The sequence below is a fragment of the Lithobates pipiens genome, unplaced genomic scaffold (assembly GCF_037356315.1).
Source record: "Lithobates pipiens isolate NorthernLeopardFrog02 unplaced genomic scaffold, aLitPip1_a1.2 Scaffold_23, whole genome shotgun sequence".
NCBI lineage: Eukaryota > Metazoa > Chordata > Amphibia > Anura > Ranidae > Lithobates > Lithobates pipiens.
In genome coordinates, this window is record NW_027507785.1 from 35,702,711 (window position 1) to 35,719,429 (window position 16,719).

Below are 16,719 nucleotides of genomic sequence, written 5' to 3' on the forward strand. Positions count from 1 at the left end.
TCTCCCGCCGCCCTCCGCCCTCCGGTGCTTCTACCGAATCGCTAATACGATCAAAGCCAGAATCTTTTTTTTTTTTTCAGGCTTCCCAGCTTAGAGGTGAGATGTGGGTCTTATTGACCCCACATCTCACTGTAAAGAGGACCTGTCATGCCATATTCCTATTACAAGGGATGTTTACATTCCTTGTAATAGGAATAAAAGTGATCAAAAAAATTATTTTTGGGGAAAAAAATGTCAAACTAAAATAAATAAAGTAAAATGAACAATAAAAAAAAATGTTTTTTTTAAAGCGCCCCTGTCCCCATGTGCTCGCATGCAGAAGCGAACGCATACGTAAGTCCCGCCCACATATGAAAACGGTGTTCAATCCACACATGTGAGGTATCGCTGCGAACGTTAGAGCGAGAGAAATAATTCTAGCCCTAGACCTCCTCTGTAACTCAAAACATATAACCAGTAAAAAAAAATGTAAATCGTCGCCTATGGGGATTTTTAAGTAGCGACGTTTGCCGCCATTCCACGAGCGTGTGCAATTTTGAAGAGTGACATATTAGGTATCTATTTACTCAGCGTAACTTCATCTTTCACATTATGCAAAAATTGGGCTAACTTTACTGTGTTTTTTTTTTTTTAAGCACAAAACAGTTTTTTTTGCAAAAAAAAGCATTCGAAAAATTACTGCGCAAATACCGTGCGAGATAAAAAGTTGCAAAGACCACCATTGTATTCTCCAGGGTGTTTGCTAAAAAAACATATAATGTTTTGGGGTTCTATGTAATTTTCTAGCAAATAAATGATGATTTTTACATGTAGGAGAGAAATGTCAGAATTGTCCTGGGTGCTCCAGAACGCCTGATGGCGCTCCCTGCATGTTGGGCCTCTGTATGTGGCCACGCTGTGTAAAAGTCTCACACATGTGGTATCACCGTACTCGGGAGTAATAGCAGAATGTGTTTTGGGGTGTAATTTGTGGTATGCATATGCTGTGTGTGAGAAATAACCTGATAATATGACAATTTTGTGAAAAAAAAAAAAAAGTAAAAAGAATCTTGATTTTGCAAAGAATTGTGGGAAAAAATGACAACTTCAAAAAACTCATCATGCCTCTTACTAAATACCTTGGAATGTCTTCTTTCCAAAAAGGGGTCATTTGGGGGGTATTTGTACTTTTCTGGCATGTTAGGGTCTCAAGAATTGAAATAGGCCGTCAGTCCTTCAGGTGTGATCAATTTTCAGATATTGGCACCATAGCTTGTGGACTCTATAACTTTCACAAAGACCAAATAATATCCACCAATTTGTACTTATTTTTACCAAAGATATGTAGTAGTATAAATTTTGGCCAAAATTTATGAAGAAAAAAATTACTAATCTGCTAAATTTTCTAACAGAAACAAAGAAAAATTCGTTTTTTTACAGAATTTTCGGTATTTTTTCTTTTATAGCACAAAAAATAAAAAACCCAGCGGTGATTAAATACCACCAAAAGAAAGCTCTATTTGTGTGAAAAAAAGGACAAAAATTTCATATAGGTCCAGTGTTGCATGACTGAGTAATTGTCATTCAAAATGCGAGAGCACCGAAAGCTGAAAATTGGTCTGGTTATTAAGGGTGTTTAAGTGCCCAGTGGTCAAGTGGTTAATTGGCTGCTGTCTAAATTAGCCCCAGTATGTACATGTATGAATGTGAGTTAGGGTCCTTAGATTGTAAGCTCCTTGAGGGCAGGGACTGATGTTGAATATACAATATATGGAAGACCATATTCCATTTTCTTTTAATTTAGAATTGAGGTAAATGTTTTGCCCTACTTACCACTACACACTCTATAGGATTATTCAGTTGGGATACTATATGAATATGTTTTAAATCTTAAAATTATTCTCTCTCTTTGGTTACAAAAGGTCTTTCAATTTTTGTAAATCCTGGCTTCGGTCTATGCATCTATAATTAGTGTTTTATGAATACAAGCATTCCTTTTCAGTCCATCATTATCTTGTATAAAATGTATTCTATGCAATGTATGATTATTTCTCTATAAAATATATATATAGGTATGTCCTATTGACATGTCATGCGATGCGATTTTATACATGGCAATTTTTAAGCATATCCATTTACGATGATTGTTTTTCTTATAGTATATAATACTTCATGCAGCACTTCTCAAAAAACTCCTGAAGAAGCTCCTCTGAGAGAAACATGTAGAGTAAGATGTGGTTCTATATGTCCAAAGAAATAATACGTGATTCTTGTAAATGTTTACGGCAATTTTAAAGAATTGTTTAAATAAAATGTATATTTTTACAAATTGATTGTTTATTCTATACGTTTTATGTACCTTAAAAGTCCCACCTGCCCTCTCTCTCTTTTTTCTTACAATGTATATATGTTAAGTGCTGTGTAAATTGACAGTGCTATACAAGTATGGGCCCGTGGGGAAATGAATTCAATTTTCAAATTTGTTTGATAATTCAGGTTTGGATAACAAACGTATATGAATTTCGTTCTGTTTGTTAATTTGGATGCACATGACGCCAGTCAATGTTGTCCAATCAGCGCACGCCATTACTCCTGGGTTGGACTAGCGTCCGAAAACATTGAATCTATCCTATTGATGATATATTGAATATATAGAAATCTTTATGATAAACTGCAAAATTTTTCAAAAACCACTCGGACCAACGAATCTACGAAACAAATTCCGAAAACAAAATCGGGTTTGCATAACAAATGTGATGAAATAAAATTCTTCAATGAACGAATGTATCCAAAACGAAACAGAAATTTCCAGCGTGCACACGTCTAAACGAAACATATGAACTGGGATACAGAAAAATTGCAGCAGGTGCTCTGGACTGATGAGTCAAAATGTGAAATACTTGGCTGTAGCAGGAGGCAGTTTACAGGGGAAGGGCTGGGGAACAGTACAATAATAAGTGTTTGCAACTGTGAAGCATGGTGAAGGTTCCTTGCAAGTTTGGGGCAAATGGAGTTGGAGATTTGGTCAGAATCAATGGTGTCCTCAATGCTGAAAAATACAGGCAGATACTTATCCATCATGCCATACCATCAGGGAGGCGTGTGATTGGCCCCAAATGTATTCTGCAGCAGGACAATGACCCCCAAACATACAGCCAATGTTATTAATGTGATTGGATTGTAGTGTCTCCTTATTTTTATAGAAAAAAAAGTTATACTTACCTGCTCTGTTGCAGTGGATTTGCACAAAGCAGCCTGGATCCTCCTCTTCTCGGGTCCCTCTTCTGTGCTCCTGGCTCCCACAGCAAGCAGCTTGCTATGGAGGCACCTGAGCTGCGTCACAGGTCCCTGTGTCCATTCAGACACGGAGCTGTGGTTTGATCCTGCCCTCTCTCTCCTGATTGGCTAACTGACTTTGATTGACAGCAGCGAGAGCCAATGGTGCCTCTGCTGTGTCTCAGGCAATCAGGAGGGATTTAAGAGTGTGAGTGTGTGTGAGTGTGTGAGTGTGTGTGAGTGTGAGTGTGTGTGAGTGTGTGTGTGAGTGTGTGAGTGTGTGAGTGAGTGAGTGAGTGTGTGTGTGTGTGTGTGGCCCCCCTTGTGCTGGCACTGCGCCAGAATAGCCACCAAACACAGTCCGACTACCACACTTGCCGTGAACTTACCCTCACAAATTGTTGCTTATTTTAGCATTTAAAAAAAGTCCCCATTGCAACTTTTAAAACAAAGAACTACATAGTGATTTTTGTCCTTGGTGCTGCTGGATGGCCCGCTTGCTGACTCCACCGTTAAAACAGGAAGATGATCTGGACAGCCGCACTCCAAAAAATGTTTTGCCTTTTATTCAAAAATTATAAACAAAAATACAAGCCACAGCAGGAACAGACAGGAGCTAATGCGTTTCACACTTCAATGTAGTGCTTAGTCCTAGTTGACAAGGACTACAGTGAAGCGTGAAACGCGTTAGAGCCTGTCTGTTCCTGCTGTGGCTTGTATTTTTGTTTATAATTTTTGAATAAAAAGGCAAAACATTTTTTGGAGTGCGGCTGTCTAGATCTTCCCGTTTTAATTGTTATATGCATTTCCGGCACCTGGGCTTCCAAGCTGCATGAGAGGTTTTCCACTTTTGTTTGACCTACCTGGAGCGGTGATATTTCTGTCCCTATGCTGACTACACTGTCTTTGGTGGGGGGGTGGGGAAAACTGAGTCTTTGCCCTTTTGCGCTGGGGGGCAGGATGACTAGCTTCGCCACTGGTGGCAGTGACTATTTTTCTTTTTCGCTGCAGCAGATGGGGCAGAGAAATTTTCCGGCTACAGTCTACAGCTGGTGGTTTGCTGCTGGCAGATGTGCTGCTAGGACCGTGGATACCCGGCGCTATACCATCATCCCTGTCAGTGGAGGTTGTCGAGAGGTCAGGAGGTATAGCAGGAGCAGACTGAGGTGAGGAGGAGGAACAGATTTGCTCCCATTTTGTGTGGCTTCCAGGTGCTCTTGCCAACGGGCTGAGTGGTGGGAGGTTAAATGCAGTGTCAAGCATGTGGCACGCAAATGGTTGGCGTTTTTGCCATGCTTAACCGCTTGCCGACCAGCCACCGTCATTTTATGGCGCAGGTCAGCGCGATCCCACAAACTGTTGTAGCTGTACGTAGGTCCCTTTAAGCGGAATAGCAGGTGCGTGCGCCGGCCACGAGCGATCACAGGCACGAGAGGCAGAACAGGGATGTGTGGGTGTGTGTAAACGCACAAATCCCTGTTTTGTGAGCTGAGGAGAGAGAGATCGTTAGTTCCTAATAGCTAGGAACAATGATCTGTTGTCCCTATGGTCAGTCCCATCCCCCCCCCCCAGTTAGAACACAGTCAGGGAACATAGATAACCCATTGATCACCCTCTAGTGTTAACCCCTTCACTTCCAGCAACATTTACACAGTAATCAGCATATTTTTATAGCACCGATCACTGTATAACTGCCAATGGTGCCAAAAATGTGTCAAAAAGCATCAGATGTGTCCAGCATAATGTTGCAGTCCCCATAAAAATCAGAGATCGCCGTCATTACTAGTAAAAAAAAAAAATATAAAAAATAAAAAAAAATGCCATAAAGCGATCCCCTATTTTTGTAGATGCTATAACTTTTGCGCAAACCAATCAATATATACGCTTATTGCAATTTTTAACACCAAAAATATGAAGAATACTACATATCGGCCTAAATAGGAATAACATTTATTTTTATTTAAATTTGGGATATTTATTATAGCAAAAAGTAAAAGAAATTTTATTTTTTCAAAATTGTCGCGCTTTTGCTTATAGCACAAAAAACTGCAGAAGTGATGAAATGCCACCAAAAGAAAGCTCTATTTGTGGGGAAAAAAAGGATATCAATTTTGTTTGGGTACAACGTCATAACGACCGCGCAATTGTCAAAGCGAAAGTGCCAAATCGCAAAAAATGACCCGGTCATTGAACAGCCAAGTCTTCCGGGACTGAAGTGGGTAATGAGCTTGAGAAAAAGTTTGCAAATTTCAACAGTGAGATCAGCTGCACATGTGCTAAAAAAATAAATAAAAAATAAATAATAAAAAAAAAAAGGGTCCAGACAGCTGAGCTGTGTGAAGAGGGCCAGGAGATAACAGCTCCACAATGTGATGGGATAGGGTGGCTGCTCTCTACTCTTCCATGATGGCTGCCTCATTGAGGTTGTGCCTCACCCTCACTTTCCTCCTCTGCTCTATCTGGCACCCAAATCGCATCAGTGACATCATCATCATCCACCCTCATTACCACTGGAGACAACTTGGCAATGCGTTGTGGCTGGGGGACCATGACTGCCAATTTGTCTACCAGTGTTCCTCCCTCTCTCTAGGCTCATGTTCCTGTCATCCTCAACCTCAGAACCAACATCTGAATCCAGTAATGGCTGGGCATCATCAAGGTGCAAGTGGCTGACGCTGTGTTCAAATAACTCAGCTGACTCCTCCATGCCTGATGCTGGGGCTATGGCTGGAATAGCTATGGACAAGGAGGCAGGTTTTGTCACTCTGGCAGCTGCGGTGGACTGTGAACCAGGTCTGCTTGGGTGACGGAGGATGAGGAAGGTTTAGTAAGCCAGTGCACTACCTTCCTCTGCATGCTGTGGCTGAATAGCACGGAAACATCCCTAAACAGAGGAAATGATGCCCTGCTTGAGGACTGACCATGTCCACCTTTGCCTGTGGACACATACGCTTCTGACCCCCTTACAGCACTATGGGAACGTCTGCCTCTCCTCCCAGACATGATATGGGGGGGGGCATTTATTAACAAAATTTAATAAAGGTGTGGAAATGTGTGCGTGGATTAATCGATGGAAAGTGTTGTTTGGTGCACTTTAACTTGAGTACTTACCACACAGACACACTCCACTGATACACCATATTATACGGAAGTAAAACTGCACTGACATATACTGCGTCAGATGCACAGTAACGCACAGATATATACTGCGTTAAATGTGCAGTAATGCACTCATACTGCAGAAAACCTGCCCTGACAAATTAAACTGACACAAAGTAAAAACGAACAATCACACTGAACAAATCACTAGATTTACACTAAGCTAATATTCTACACTGACAATGGAAGCACAATAACTTGCTAGCAGCACTGAACAGAGCCCTGTTCTATCTCTCCATCACACTTCAAATGGCCGCTATGGGGAGAATATTTTTTTTTTTAGTGTGGGGCGGGACTAAGGGCAATGAGCCATGATTGGATAGAGTCATCATTACTTTCTCCAGTCATGGCTCTGACAGTGCTCTGTGCCCTGATTAGGCAAAGTTTTCATTGCTTCAGCCAATCAGGGCTTCCAATGCACTGTGCATCAGCGCACTAATGCTCAGGCCGAACCATTCGCCCAACTCTATTTATAACCAATTTAATACTGGACCCATCAGAACATACCTCTCTCTGTCCAATAGCTGACAGGCTGGGATAGAGACCTTATACCTGAGATTTCTTGGACTATACAACTACTGATGTCCTTTATACTTCTGGCTGCTAAAATATCAATAGCGGGAGCATGGAAGAAGAGAAAGCAGCTTCAGTACAGGAGAAGTGCCTATACAACTGTGCAAGACTGAAGGGCTGGAGCTCACCTGCCACCCACTATGCCATATACCCTTCTAATTTTCCCAAATTTTTCATCACTATTTATTTGGACTATTCATTCAGCACCTTGTTTCGTTTCATGATTGTTATATATTTTTTCACATATAAATTTGTTGTTTAGAGCACTGCTATCACATTCCCCATTTATATTATCCATTGTCATTTTGTGAGAACATCCAGGTGATAGCAGCAGTTTTTGTATATATGCGCACTTCATTTGTGTCACTGATATTAAATTGTATTTATTCACCACTAGGTGGCAGCGCACAAGTAAAAAAATTTAATTAAAGGGGTTGCAAGCCTTTGTGGTTTTTCACCTGCATGCATTCTATGCATGCAGGTGAAAGACCTCTTGCAGTGCAGCAGCCCCCCCGTTTTACCTACCTGAACCCTCTTTCTCACACTGAGGACGAGCACACCAACTCTAGCCGGTGTCTCGTGTCCTGATTGGCTAGATTGCTAGCTGCTGTCAATTAAATCCAATGACGCGGGGGCGTCGGGGCCGAGTCATACATTCGGCGGCTATGGACGCCAGACGCAAGGTAACCCCCTTGGGGAAGAGCTCATCTGATGTGGGCAGGAGCAGCGAGAGCCACCGGGGGACCCCAGAAGAGGACGTTCAGGGCCACTCTGTGCTGCACAGTAGAGGCTAGTATGATATGTTTGTTATTTTAAAAAAAAAATTAAAATGGAAGCACAGTGAAGGCAAGTATGATATGTTTATCATTTTAAATAAAAATAAAAAACAGACCCTTACAATCACTTTAAAGAGGAAGTAAAGGCAGTTGGAAAAAAAAAAAAAAAACCTGCAAGGCAAAGGCATAATGAGCTAGTATGCATAGCATACTAGCTCATTATGAATAACTTACCTGAGAACGAAGCCCCCGAAGCGGTCCTCCGTCTACATGTTCGCCGCTGCCATGGATCCCAGAGTGACTTCCGGGTCTCGCTGCTCCGGCGCTGTGATTTGCCGGAGCAGCGATGACGTCACTCCCACGCATGCGCACGGGAGCCGACACTCGCTGCATATCGCCGCGATCTGCGGCCTGCCCAGTGAGCCTGCACACCGCTGTCTACGGTGGCTGTCTTTTTGTAAATATCTCCTAAACCATATAGGTTTAGGAGATATTTCTTGGACCTACAGGTAAGCCTTAATCTAGGTTTACCTGTAGGTCAAAATGGTTTGTAAGGCTTTACAACCACTTTAAGCTCAGTGTACTGTTGCTTCCCCCTCCCCACAACAGAAGGAATGTGATCACTTATAAAAAATTATATATATATATATATATATATATATATATATATATATATATATATATATATATATATATATATACACACACACACATAATATTTATATATATATATTATATATATATATATATATATATATATATATAGACACACACACACACATTTATTTATATTATATAAATATATTGCATTTCATTTCTATTTTAAACTGAATTTTTTTATTTTATTTAACAAGGTGAATGCTTACAAATCATTTACCCCCCCCCCCCCCTTTCCTCTACCATATTTGTCATAGGTGTATGGAGAAATTAGGAGCGGTTAGCTAGTACTCCTTCCCCTGCAGTCTTCTGGGACAGGTCACAAGTCCCAGGAGACTGCAGGACCATTCACAAAGCGCAGCGCAGTGGGCTGTAAAGCCAAAAGCAGCACTGGCGACTACCCCGTTAGGATGCCGGTGCTGGGAACTCGAAGGCTAGTGAAGAACTGGACAGGTAAGTATCCTTTTATTAAAAGTCAGCAGCTACAGGATTTGTAGCTGATGACTTATTTTTTTTTCCCCCCTCAAAATGAAGAACCGCTTTGAGATAACAGCTGAACCTACTCAAATCTTGACTTTTTAGGCCTCATGTACACTGTGCTGCTGGTAAACGGACATTTAGGCACAGTTGGGCATTTTTTTTTTCAACTGCTCCTGAACTCTCCTCTATGTTATCTTATCAGTACGTGTACACGGGGTCGTTTATAGTCGTTTGCAGGCAGCTGAGTTTAGAGGCTTTTTTTTGGAACTCAAAAAAAAAAAAATGCGTTCAGAAGCTGTGTTTAGAGGCATTTCAAGTGCCAAATGCTTCTAAACGTAACTAAATGCATTAACTCACGTTTAGCCGCGTTTTGTTTACAGGCGTTTTTAAATTTTTGGCCATTTTGAAAAAAAATTAAGAAAAAAAAAAAAAAGTGTTTTTTTTTAAAAAAAACCTTCTAAAACGTGAATAAATGCTGCCAAATGCAGCAAAACAGACGTTTTAAACGTGGGTTACTAGCTGTCAAGTTAAATTCCTTCAGGAGGGGTTGTAAAAACGTCCCGTGTACATGAAACCCTATAAAACATGTTTAGGGTGTCGGGAGCTGGAAGGGGGGGGGGGGGGGGGACGAGGTTGGGCACCTCTCAGGAGCAAGAAGAGAGAACAGATAGGACCACAGCTGTTTGCCCGCTGGACTAAGGAGAAGCATCAGACAGGAAGTTGCAATAGTGGTGTCAGCCCTGTAGAGTGTCTCAATCACAAGACTGGCTAAATAAAATTACAAAACTGTCGGTAGGGGAAAAAAAAATAAAAAAATAAAAAAAAAGAAGATTTCACATAGATGTATTTCAAAAACGTTTTCAACTTTTTGCGTTCCACTGTAAGGTTCATCAATTCATAATAAAATAAAATGGACACAATAGAAGATTCTCCATAAAGGATCAATACAAATTTATTAAGAAATAAGTTAGGCACTGTTTCTAAGCATAGATCATCTGTCCACCAAACATTCAATATTAGGTATGCCAAGTAAAATACTTCTCTCCCCCACTGTGCGTGTTGCTAAACAGAGAGCCGATTCTCCTCGTCCCCCCCGCAGCTCTCAGTGGTTCTTCCCAACAGCCCCTATATCTCTACTGTCTCCTACAGCGAAGTAGGCATCATGGGGAGGAGCCACTGAGAAAAGTGGGGGACCAGGAGACTGACAGTCCTGGAAGAACCTGCAGACATCGATGTCTCTTCATTGACGGCACAGGCACACCATTTTGCTTGCAGGAAACCATTTTTTTTTATCCCAGCTGGATTGTAGTAATTTCTAAAATAAAAATGCTGTAGAGGTCACATGAACGCCACTATTCTCTCTTTGCATAACTTTGGCAGAATCAGTCCATAACTGCAAAAAACAACAAAAAAAACACAAAACAAAAAGAAAATCAAAAATTTGTCAAATAAGTTGTGCCAACAGTCTGTGCGCATAACGTCACCCACCTGGGATGAGGATGAGGTTGTAACACTTGTTTACCAGGATTGCTGTACTAATTTTTATTTTTTTTGTACGGGCCATTAGAGTCAATGGAGCTTGGGCTGTATTATTAAAGCCCATCTCCAGGTAAACATAGACCCTCCTCCCACACTGCTGTGTATAGGAGGACCCCCACCTCCAGTACAAAGCAGGGACTCAGGAGCGGAGTGTGAATGCACATTTAAGGGGCAAGTAAAAAGTTTTTTTTTTTTAATAGAAAAAGTAGAGAAAAAAAAAAAAAAGTGGTATAGTCCAATGACTTATCCGTTAGTTCCAAAAACCAAACAGTGAAGTTCTGTCTGTAACTGGCAGTACCAGTGCAACCGACACTTATATAACTTGGTATAAAAGATGTGCGTACAACGGTCAGGAGTACGCACACGCGTGTATTGTAGCTATACATAGATGCATATATGTAATGTCCGTAGTCAGAACGCTGGAGATAAGGCGTGTCACACTCTGCGGGGACCGTTCTGGAATGTTTGTGTGGTTCTTCGATTAGGCTTTTGTCAGTGTTTCTTCGGAGGTTCCACCACAATCACCGGCCACATGCCAAACATGAACTGTGCAAAAGAAAACAAGGAATTAAAAGCATGAAAATGCCTCAACTGTGCCTCTTGCATGTAATACCACATATATATACTTGCACAAAGCTTTCAATTCCCTTTTGTATTTGGATACTTATCTAATTTAGTTGCGTCTAGCCACGGTGGATTAACCCTTTCTTGCTGCTACCTCCGGGTCCTTTAACCACTTCCGGAGTGCCCGCTATTCGGTACTTTGACATTGAATACTGTTGTGATGACAGCAGATAGTATTTTTAAAAATGGCGGGTGGTCTCCTTTCAGGTAAAAGTGGTTTCTGCGGCGGATTTCGCCACGAGATCACTTTTAGTCAGCGGTGGGAGATGTGCCCACCCACCTCCCGCTGCGTCCTGGTCATCCCTGCCACTTACCGGAGCCGTCAGTAGCGGCGGAGACCATCCGATTCCCCATGAGACATGAAGTCGAGTGAGGGAAAGATGGCCCCCACTCGGCTCCATACCATTGGATGACAGAAGCAATGTCACTTCCACCCAATGGTCTTTTTTTTTCAATAAAAACAAAATAGGATTTTTTGTACTCACCATAAAATCCTTTTCTCGAATTCACCAACCGACACAGCTCCTCTCATAACCATTGGGTTGTTATGCCCTATTACTGGGAGATACTAGGCATTCGTTGCATCAACTCTCAGAACTCTTAGTTCTGCCCAGGGGGCGGGCCCTTGGGCAACAACCCTTAACCCTGTCATGCAGTCATCAGTACGTCAACAAGCAGTATAACGTAAAGATAAAAAGGAGTGGTGGGTGCTGTGTCGGTCGATGAATTACAGAGAAAAGGATTTTACGGTGAGTACAAAAAACCCTATTTTCTCTTATATTCACCGACCGACACAGCTCCTCTCATAACCATTGGGACGTCCCCAAGCAGTGCCAAATGAGGGGTGGGAAAACAGCATATAAAAAACTTCATCCATCGTGGCAAGTGGGAATTAGTGAAACTTTACCCACAAAAAAACAAACAAACAGTTTGTGGAGAAATCCACCACAAAACCAGGGTAACCTCAACAGGAATGACTACCTACAACCGCATAAAGAACTGCGGAATGTAATGCAACAGCGCATTAACTTAACGGTACTGTGTTTTTATCGAAAAAAAAAAAAAAAAAAAAAAAGGAAATGTATTGCATATTCAATTGCAACTATACGGCCAAAACAGGCATCAGCCGATGCACTGACGTCCACCTTGTAGAACTTGGTAAACGTATGGACAGACGACCAGGACGCCACTTTACACACCTGAGCGACAGGCGCTTGGTATCGGAAGGCCCAAGACGTTCCGATTGCCCTTGTGGAGTGGGCTGTGACCGGAAAGGGGGGCACCTGCCCCTTCAAGGCGTAAGCTTGTACTACAATCCGTTTGATCCACCTGGAAATGGTGGCCGACAAGACCACCATGCCTTTCTTGGGACCAGCTACCGAAACAAACAGTGAGTCTGACTTCCGAAAGGGAGCAGTGGCAGACAAATACACCTTCAGAGCCTGAACCATGTCCAGAGCGTGAAGGGCCACCTCCTTGGGGTGCTTTGGCTTAGGACACAGAGATGGTAACACAATGTCCTCATTAATATGAAAAGCCATATTTCTACTTTCGGTAGAAAGGACGGTTGCGGACACAACACCACTTTATCCTTGTGGATAACCAGATAGGGCGACTTGCAAGACAAGGCTGCCAGTTCCGAAATCCTCCTGGCCGATGTGATGGCCACTAGAAAGACCACTTTCTGGGAAAGAGTCAAGAGGGGAATCTCCCCGATATTCTCAAATGATGTTTTTTTGAAGCGCCGATAACACCAGGTTGAAATCCCACGGGGTAACGGTGGACGCACCGGAGGGACTACATGTCGTACCCCCTGAACAAAGGTACTCACTAATGAGTGAGACGCCAGGGGCCGCTGAAAAAAAAAATAAAAAAAAGACAACCAAGGCTGAAATTTGCCCCTTAATGGTGCTTAACGCCAATTTCTGTTCTACTCCTTGCTGAAGAAACAGCAGGATCCTGGATATAGAAAAGGATGCCATCCTTTCTCCTCACACATGGAGATGCAAGCCTTCCAGGTACAATGATAAATCTTCAGAGAAGAAGATTTCCGTGCCCTCAACATAGTTGGGATCACAGAGTCTGACAGACCCCAGTTCCTCAACACCTGGCTCTCAATAGCCATGGCGTTAAAGCCAGCGATGGTAAAACAGGATGGAGAATCGGACCTTGAGACAGGAGGTCCTCTCGCAACGGCAGTCGCCAGGGAGCGTCTGCCACCAGACGCACTAGGTCTGTGTACCAAGGATGCTGGGGCCAATCCGGGGCAACCAGTATTACTGGGAAGCCCTCGGCTTCCACTCTGCGAAGCAGACGTGGTAACAGTCTGAGTGGAGGAAAGGTGTAGACCAGCTGGTACTGACCCCACGGAGCCACCAGCGCGTCTCACGCGCCTGCCCGCGGATCTCTTGTCCTGTACACGAATATTGGCACCTTCCGATTGAGACGGGAGGCCAGAAGATCCAAGTCTTGTGTGCCCCACCTCAGGCCCAGTAACTCGAATATCTCTGGATGCAACACCCATTCTCCTTGGTCCAGCATCTGGAGACTCAGATAGTCCGCCTGCCAGTTCTCCACTCCCGGGATGTAAATGGCCGACAGGGCCGGTACGTGCCACTCTGCCCACCGAAGTACGTGAGCAACCTCCCGTGCAGCGGCTGAGCTTTTTTTCCCCCTTGGTGATTTGACATATGCCACAGCCGTGGCATTGTCTAACTGGATCCTGATCGGACGCCCCTGAATTCTCATTGACCATGTGGAGAGGCACAGCCTGATCACTCTGAATTTGAGCAGATTGATCGGCAACTTGGCTTCTTCCGTTGACCAGAGGACCTGAGCCGACTGAACCCCCATCACTCCACAACGGACGCCAGCTTATCCGGCTGGGGTGATCACTGTCCACTTCAGAGGTAGGAACAATTTTTCAGACTGAATCACTGGGGACCTCAACCACCAGATCAGTGAATCTCTGACTGACTGGCTCACCTGGATCTGTCGATCCAGGGACAAGTGAGATTTGTCCCATTTTGTCAAAATCTCCTGCAGGACTCTGGTGTGGAACTGGGCATAAGGTACTGCCTTCGAAGGAGGCTACCATGAGCCCCAGGATCCTCATGCAAAAGCAGAGCGACAACCACTTGCGGTTTATAAGCAGTTTTTACCGTGGATCCGAGAGTCTGCAGTTTGTCTGAAGGGAGAAAAACTCTCGCTTCCATGGAGTCCAGCAGCAAGCCTAGGTACTCCAGACGCTGGGTCGGTACAATCACAGACTTCTTTAGGTTCAACAGCCACCCAAATTCTTGCAGGGTCTGCATGGTGATCGCCACATCCTCCTCTAATTCTGAGGTGGAAGATGCCCTCAGGAGGAGATCGTCTAGGTATCCCACGATCGCGATCCCACGTTGCCGCAGCAACGCCAAAACTGGAGCCAATACCTTGGTAAAGACTCGAGGGGCTGATGCCAGGCCAAGAGGAAGAGCCACAAACTGGTAGTGGGCTTCCCCGACTGCAAATCGCAGAAACTTTTGATGCCGAAGGCATATGGGTATGTGCAGGTACGCATCCTGGATGTCCAAGGACACCAGGGAGTCCCCTTGATGGAGTGCAGAGACTACTGAGCGAACTGATTTCATTCTGAATCTCTGCACTTTTACAAAGTGATTGAGGGCTTTTAGGTCCAAGATTGGACGTACCCCTTGCTGCTTGGGAACTACAAAACAGATTTGAGTAGAATCCCTGGAAACGTTCCGATTCCGGAACAATCACCCCACGACTCAGCAGGTCCCTTACTGCCCCCAAAAGGGGCTCCCGGCGAGCTGGGGATACGGGTATGCTGGAGGGGAAGAATCTGTTTGGCGGCCAAGAGAGAAACTCCATCTTGTAGCCTGAGGAAAGCAGATCGCAGACCCATTGGTCAGATAGCCTAGAGGACCACCGGGCTGCAAACTCCTGAAGGCGACCCCCCACCCAAGACAAGGGTGGGGGCAAACCTTCATGCAGTAGCACTTTTATTCGCAGGCTTGTTAGGCTTGCTGTTCCAGGGAAGTTTTTGTCCGTCCGTGGACGTCCTGTCGGGCTGGGGGCGTTTTGCCGAAGCTCCGGGCGGATGAAAAATAAGTTTGTGAGGAGAAAAAGAGGGCCCTTGCCTACGGCGTGGCTCCTTAGCCTTCCTGGCCTGTGGGAGTAAGGTACTCTTACCGCCAGTGTCATTTTTAATAATGTCATCCAAAGAGGCTCCAAAGAGCCGGTCGCCAAGGAAGGAAAGATCAGTCAGGTCTTTCTTGGATGCCTGGTCAGCAGACCAGCATTTTAGCCAAATCTGGTGCCTCAGCACCACAGCTGACACTGAAGCCTTGGATAACAGAGGGAGAGTATCCAGGGCCGCGACACAGACGTACTTAAGGCCTTGCACTAGTTGGTCTGCTAGTTCCATGCAGATAGGAGAAGCCTGATGCTCTCCCAATTTGGGGTGCAAAGGTTTTGCCCACTCAGTGTTTGCGACACAATTGCGGATGCCAGTACTGGTCGCACGGCTGACCCCACAACCGTAAACAAGGAACGAGCCACCGTCTCGGCCTTCCTGTCCGTGGGATCCTTGAATGCAGGAGTCCCCTCTACCCGGATCATGGTTACTTTATTTAACCTAGATACTGGGGGGGTCCACGACCGGAGGAGCCGACCATTTTTTGAGAAGGCTCTCAAAAGGTTAACGCACCGCCATGTATTTGGGGACCGAAAATGTCCATTGCAGGTCACCCTATTCCTTGTAAATTAACTTGTCAAAATAAGTCAGAAACGGGAACACCTTAGGTGAACGTGCTGGCTTGCGGGACCCAAAAGGGACCGCTACATCAGCAGAGGGATCTGCTGGCTCCTGAATCTTCAGGGTATCGCGCACAGCTGTGATAAGTGCTCCAACAAGCGCTTTGTCGCGCCCGGACCTGGACTCATCCTCACTATCCGAATGGTCCCATACACCGCTCGGCAGCCACATGCAGCATCCCCCCCAGAGAGGGGGTGGCAGGGAAGATAGGGACAGGGGAAGAGAAGAGAGGGAGGTGAGGGACCCCTGAATCGACCTCCCAGGGAATGCCCAGCTGCTCAGCCCGCCGAGGCAGGGAGAGCGGTACTTACCAGTCCTGAAGAGCTGGGAGACATTCCATCACAGACCCACTCACTGATCAGTACAGGGTGGCTGCTGTCCCAGCATGCTGTGACGCAGACATCAGTAGCCCGGTCATATGTATGCCTCGGAGCATAAAAGCTCACTGACCACCTCTGGAGCTGAGCTTTTGTCGTGGCCTGCCGAGCGCGTAGCTGCAGCCTGCACACCCTCGATGGCCGGACTGGGGAGACTACAAGGATAAGGGTATCCAGCCTGTCACCCAGCCGGCTGTTGATAGTAGATCAAAGGATCATTCATCTTGCGCAAAAAGTCACACTTCTGCATAAAAAAGCACGGACCGATGGGCCCGCAGGGTTCCTAGGTCCTTCTCCTTCACTAGGCAAAATAAAACGGATAATCCCTAACGAACGGGTCGTCACCGCAGACACCAATTCTCGGCAACCCTAGTTTCCCACCGGGTCTACCGGCTATGCAGTTTCGGCGATTGCGTGACTCCGACCTTACTACGGCCTCTCAGTTTGTAATGCGTGA

The 16,719-nt window shown here is 44.7% G+C and overlaps 1 protein-coding gene across 1 annotated transcript in view; it reads right to left on the reverse strand.

Annotated features, from left to right (window-relative positions):
- Nucleotides 1-9,827: 9,827 nt before the first annotated feature.
- ACER3 (alkaline ceramidase 3) overlaps nt 9,828-16,719 on the reverse strand; it is a 119,438-nt gene continuing 112,546 nt past the window's right edge. The window contains exon 11 of the mRNA XM_077451423.1: nt 9,828-10,985. Coding sequence (XP_077307549.1) covers nt 10,932-10,985 — 54 coding nt within the window. The 3' untranslated portion in view covers nt 9,828-10,931. The remainder of the gene's footprint in view (nt 10,986-16,719) is intronic.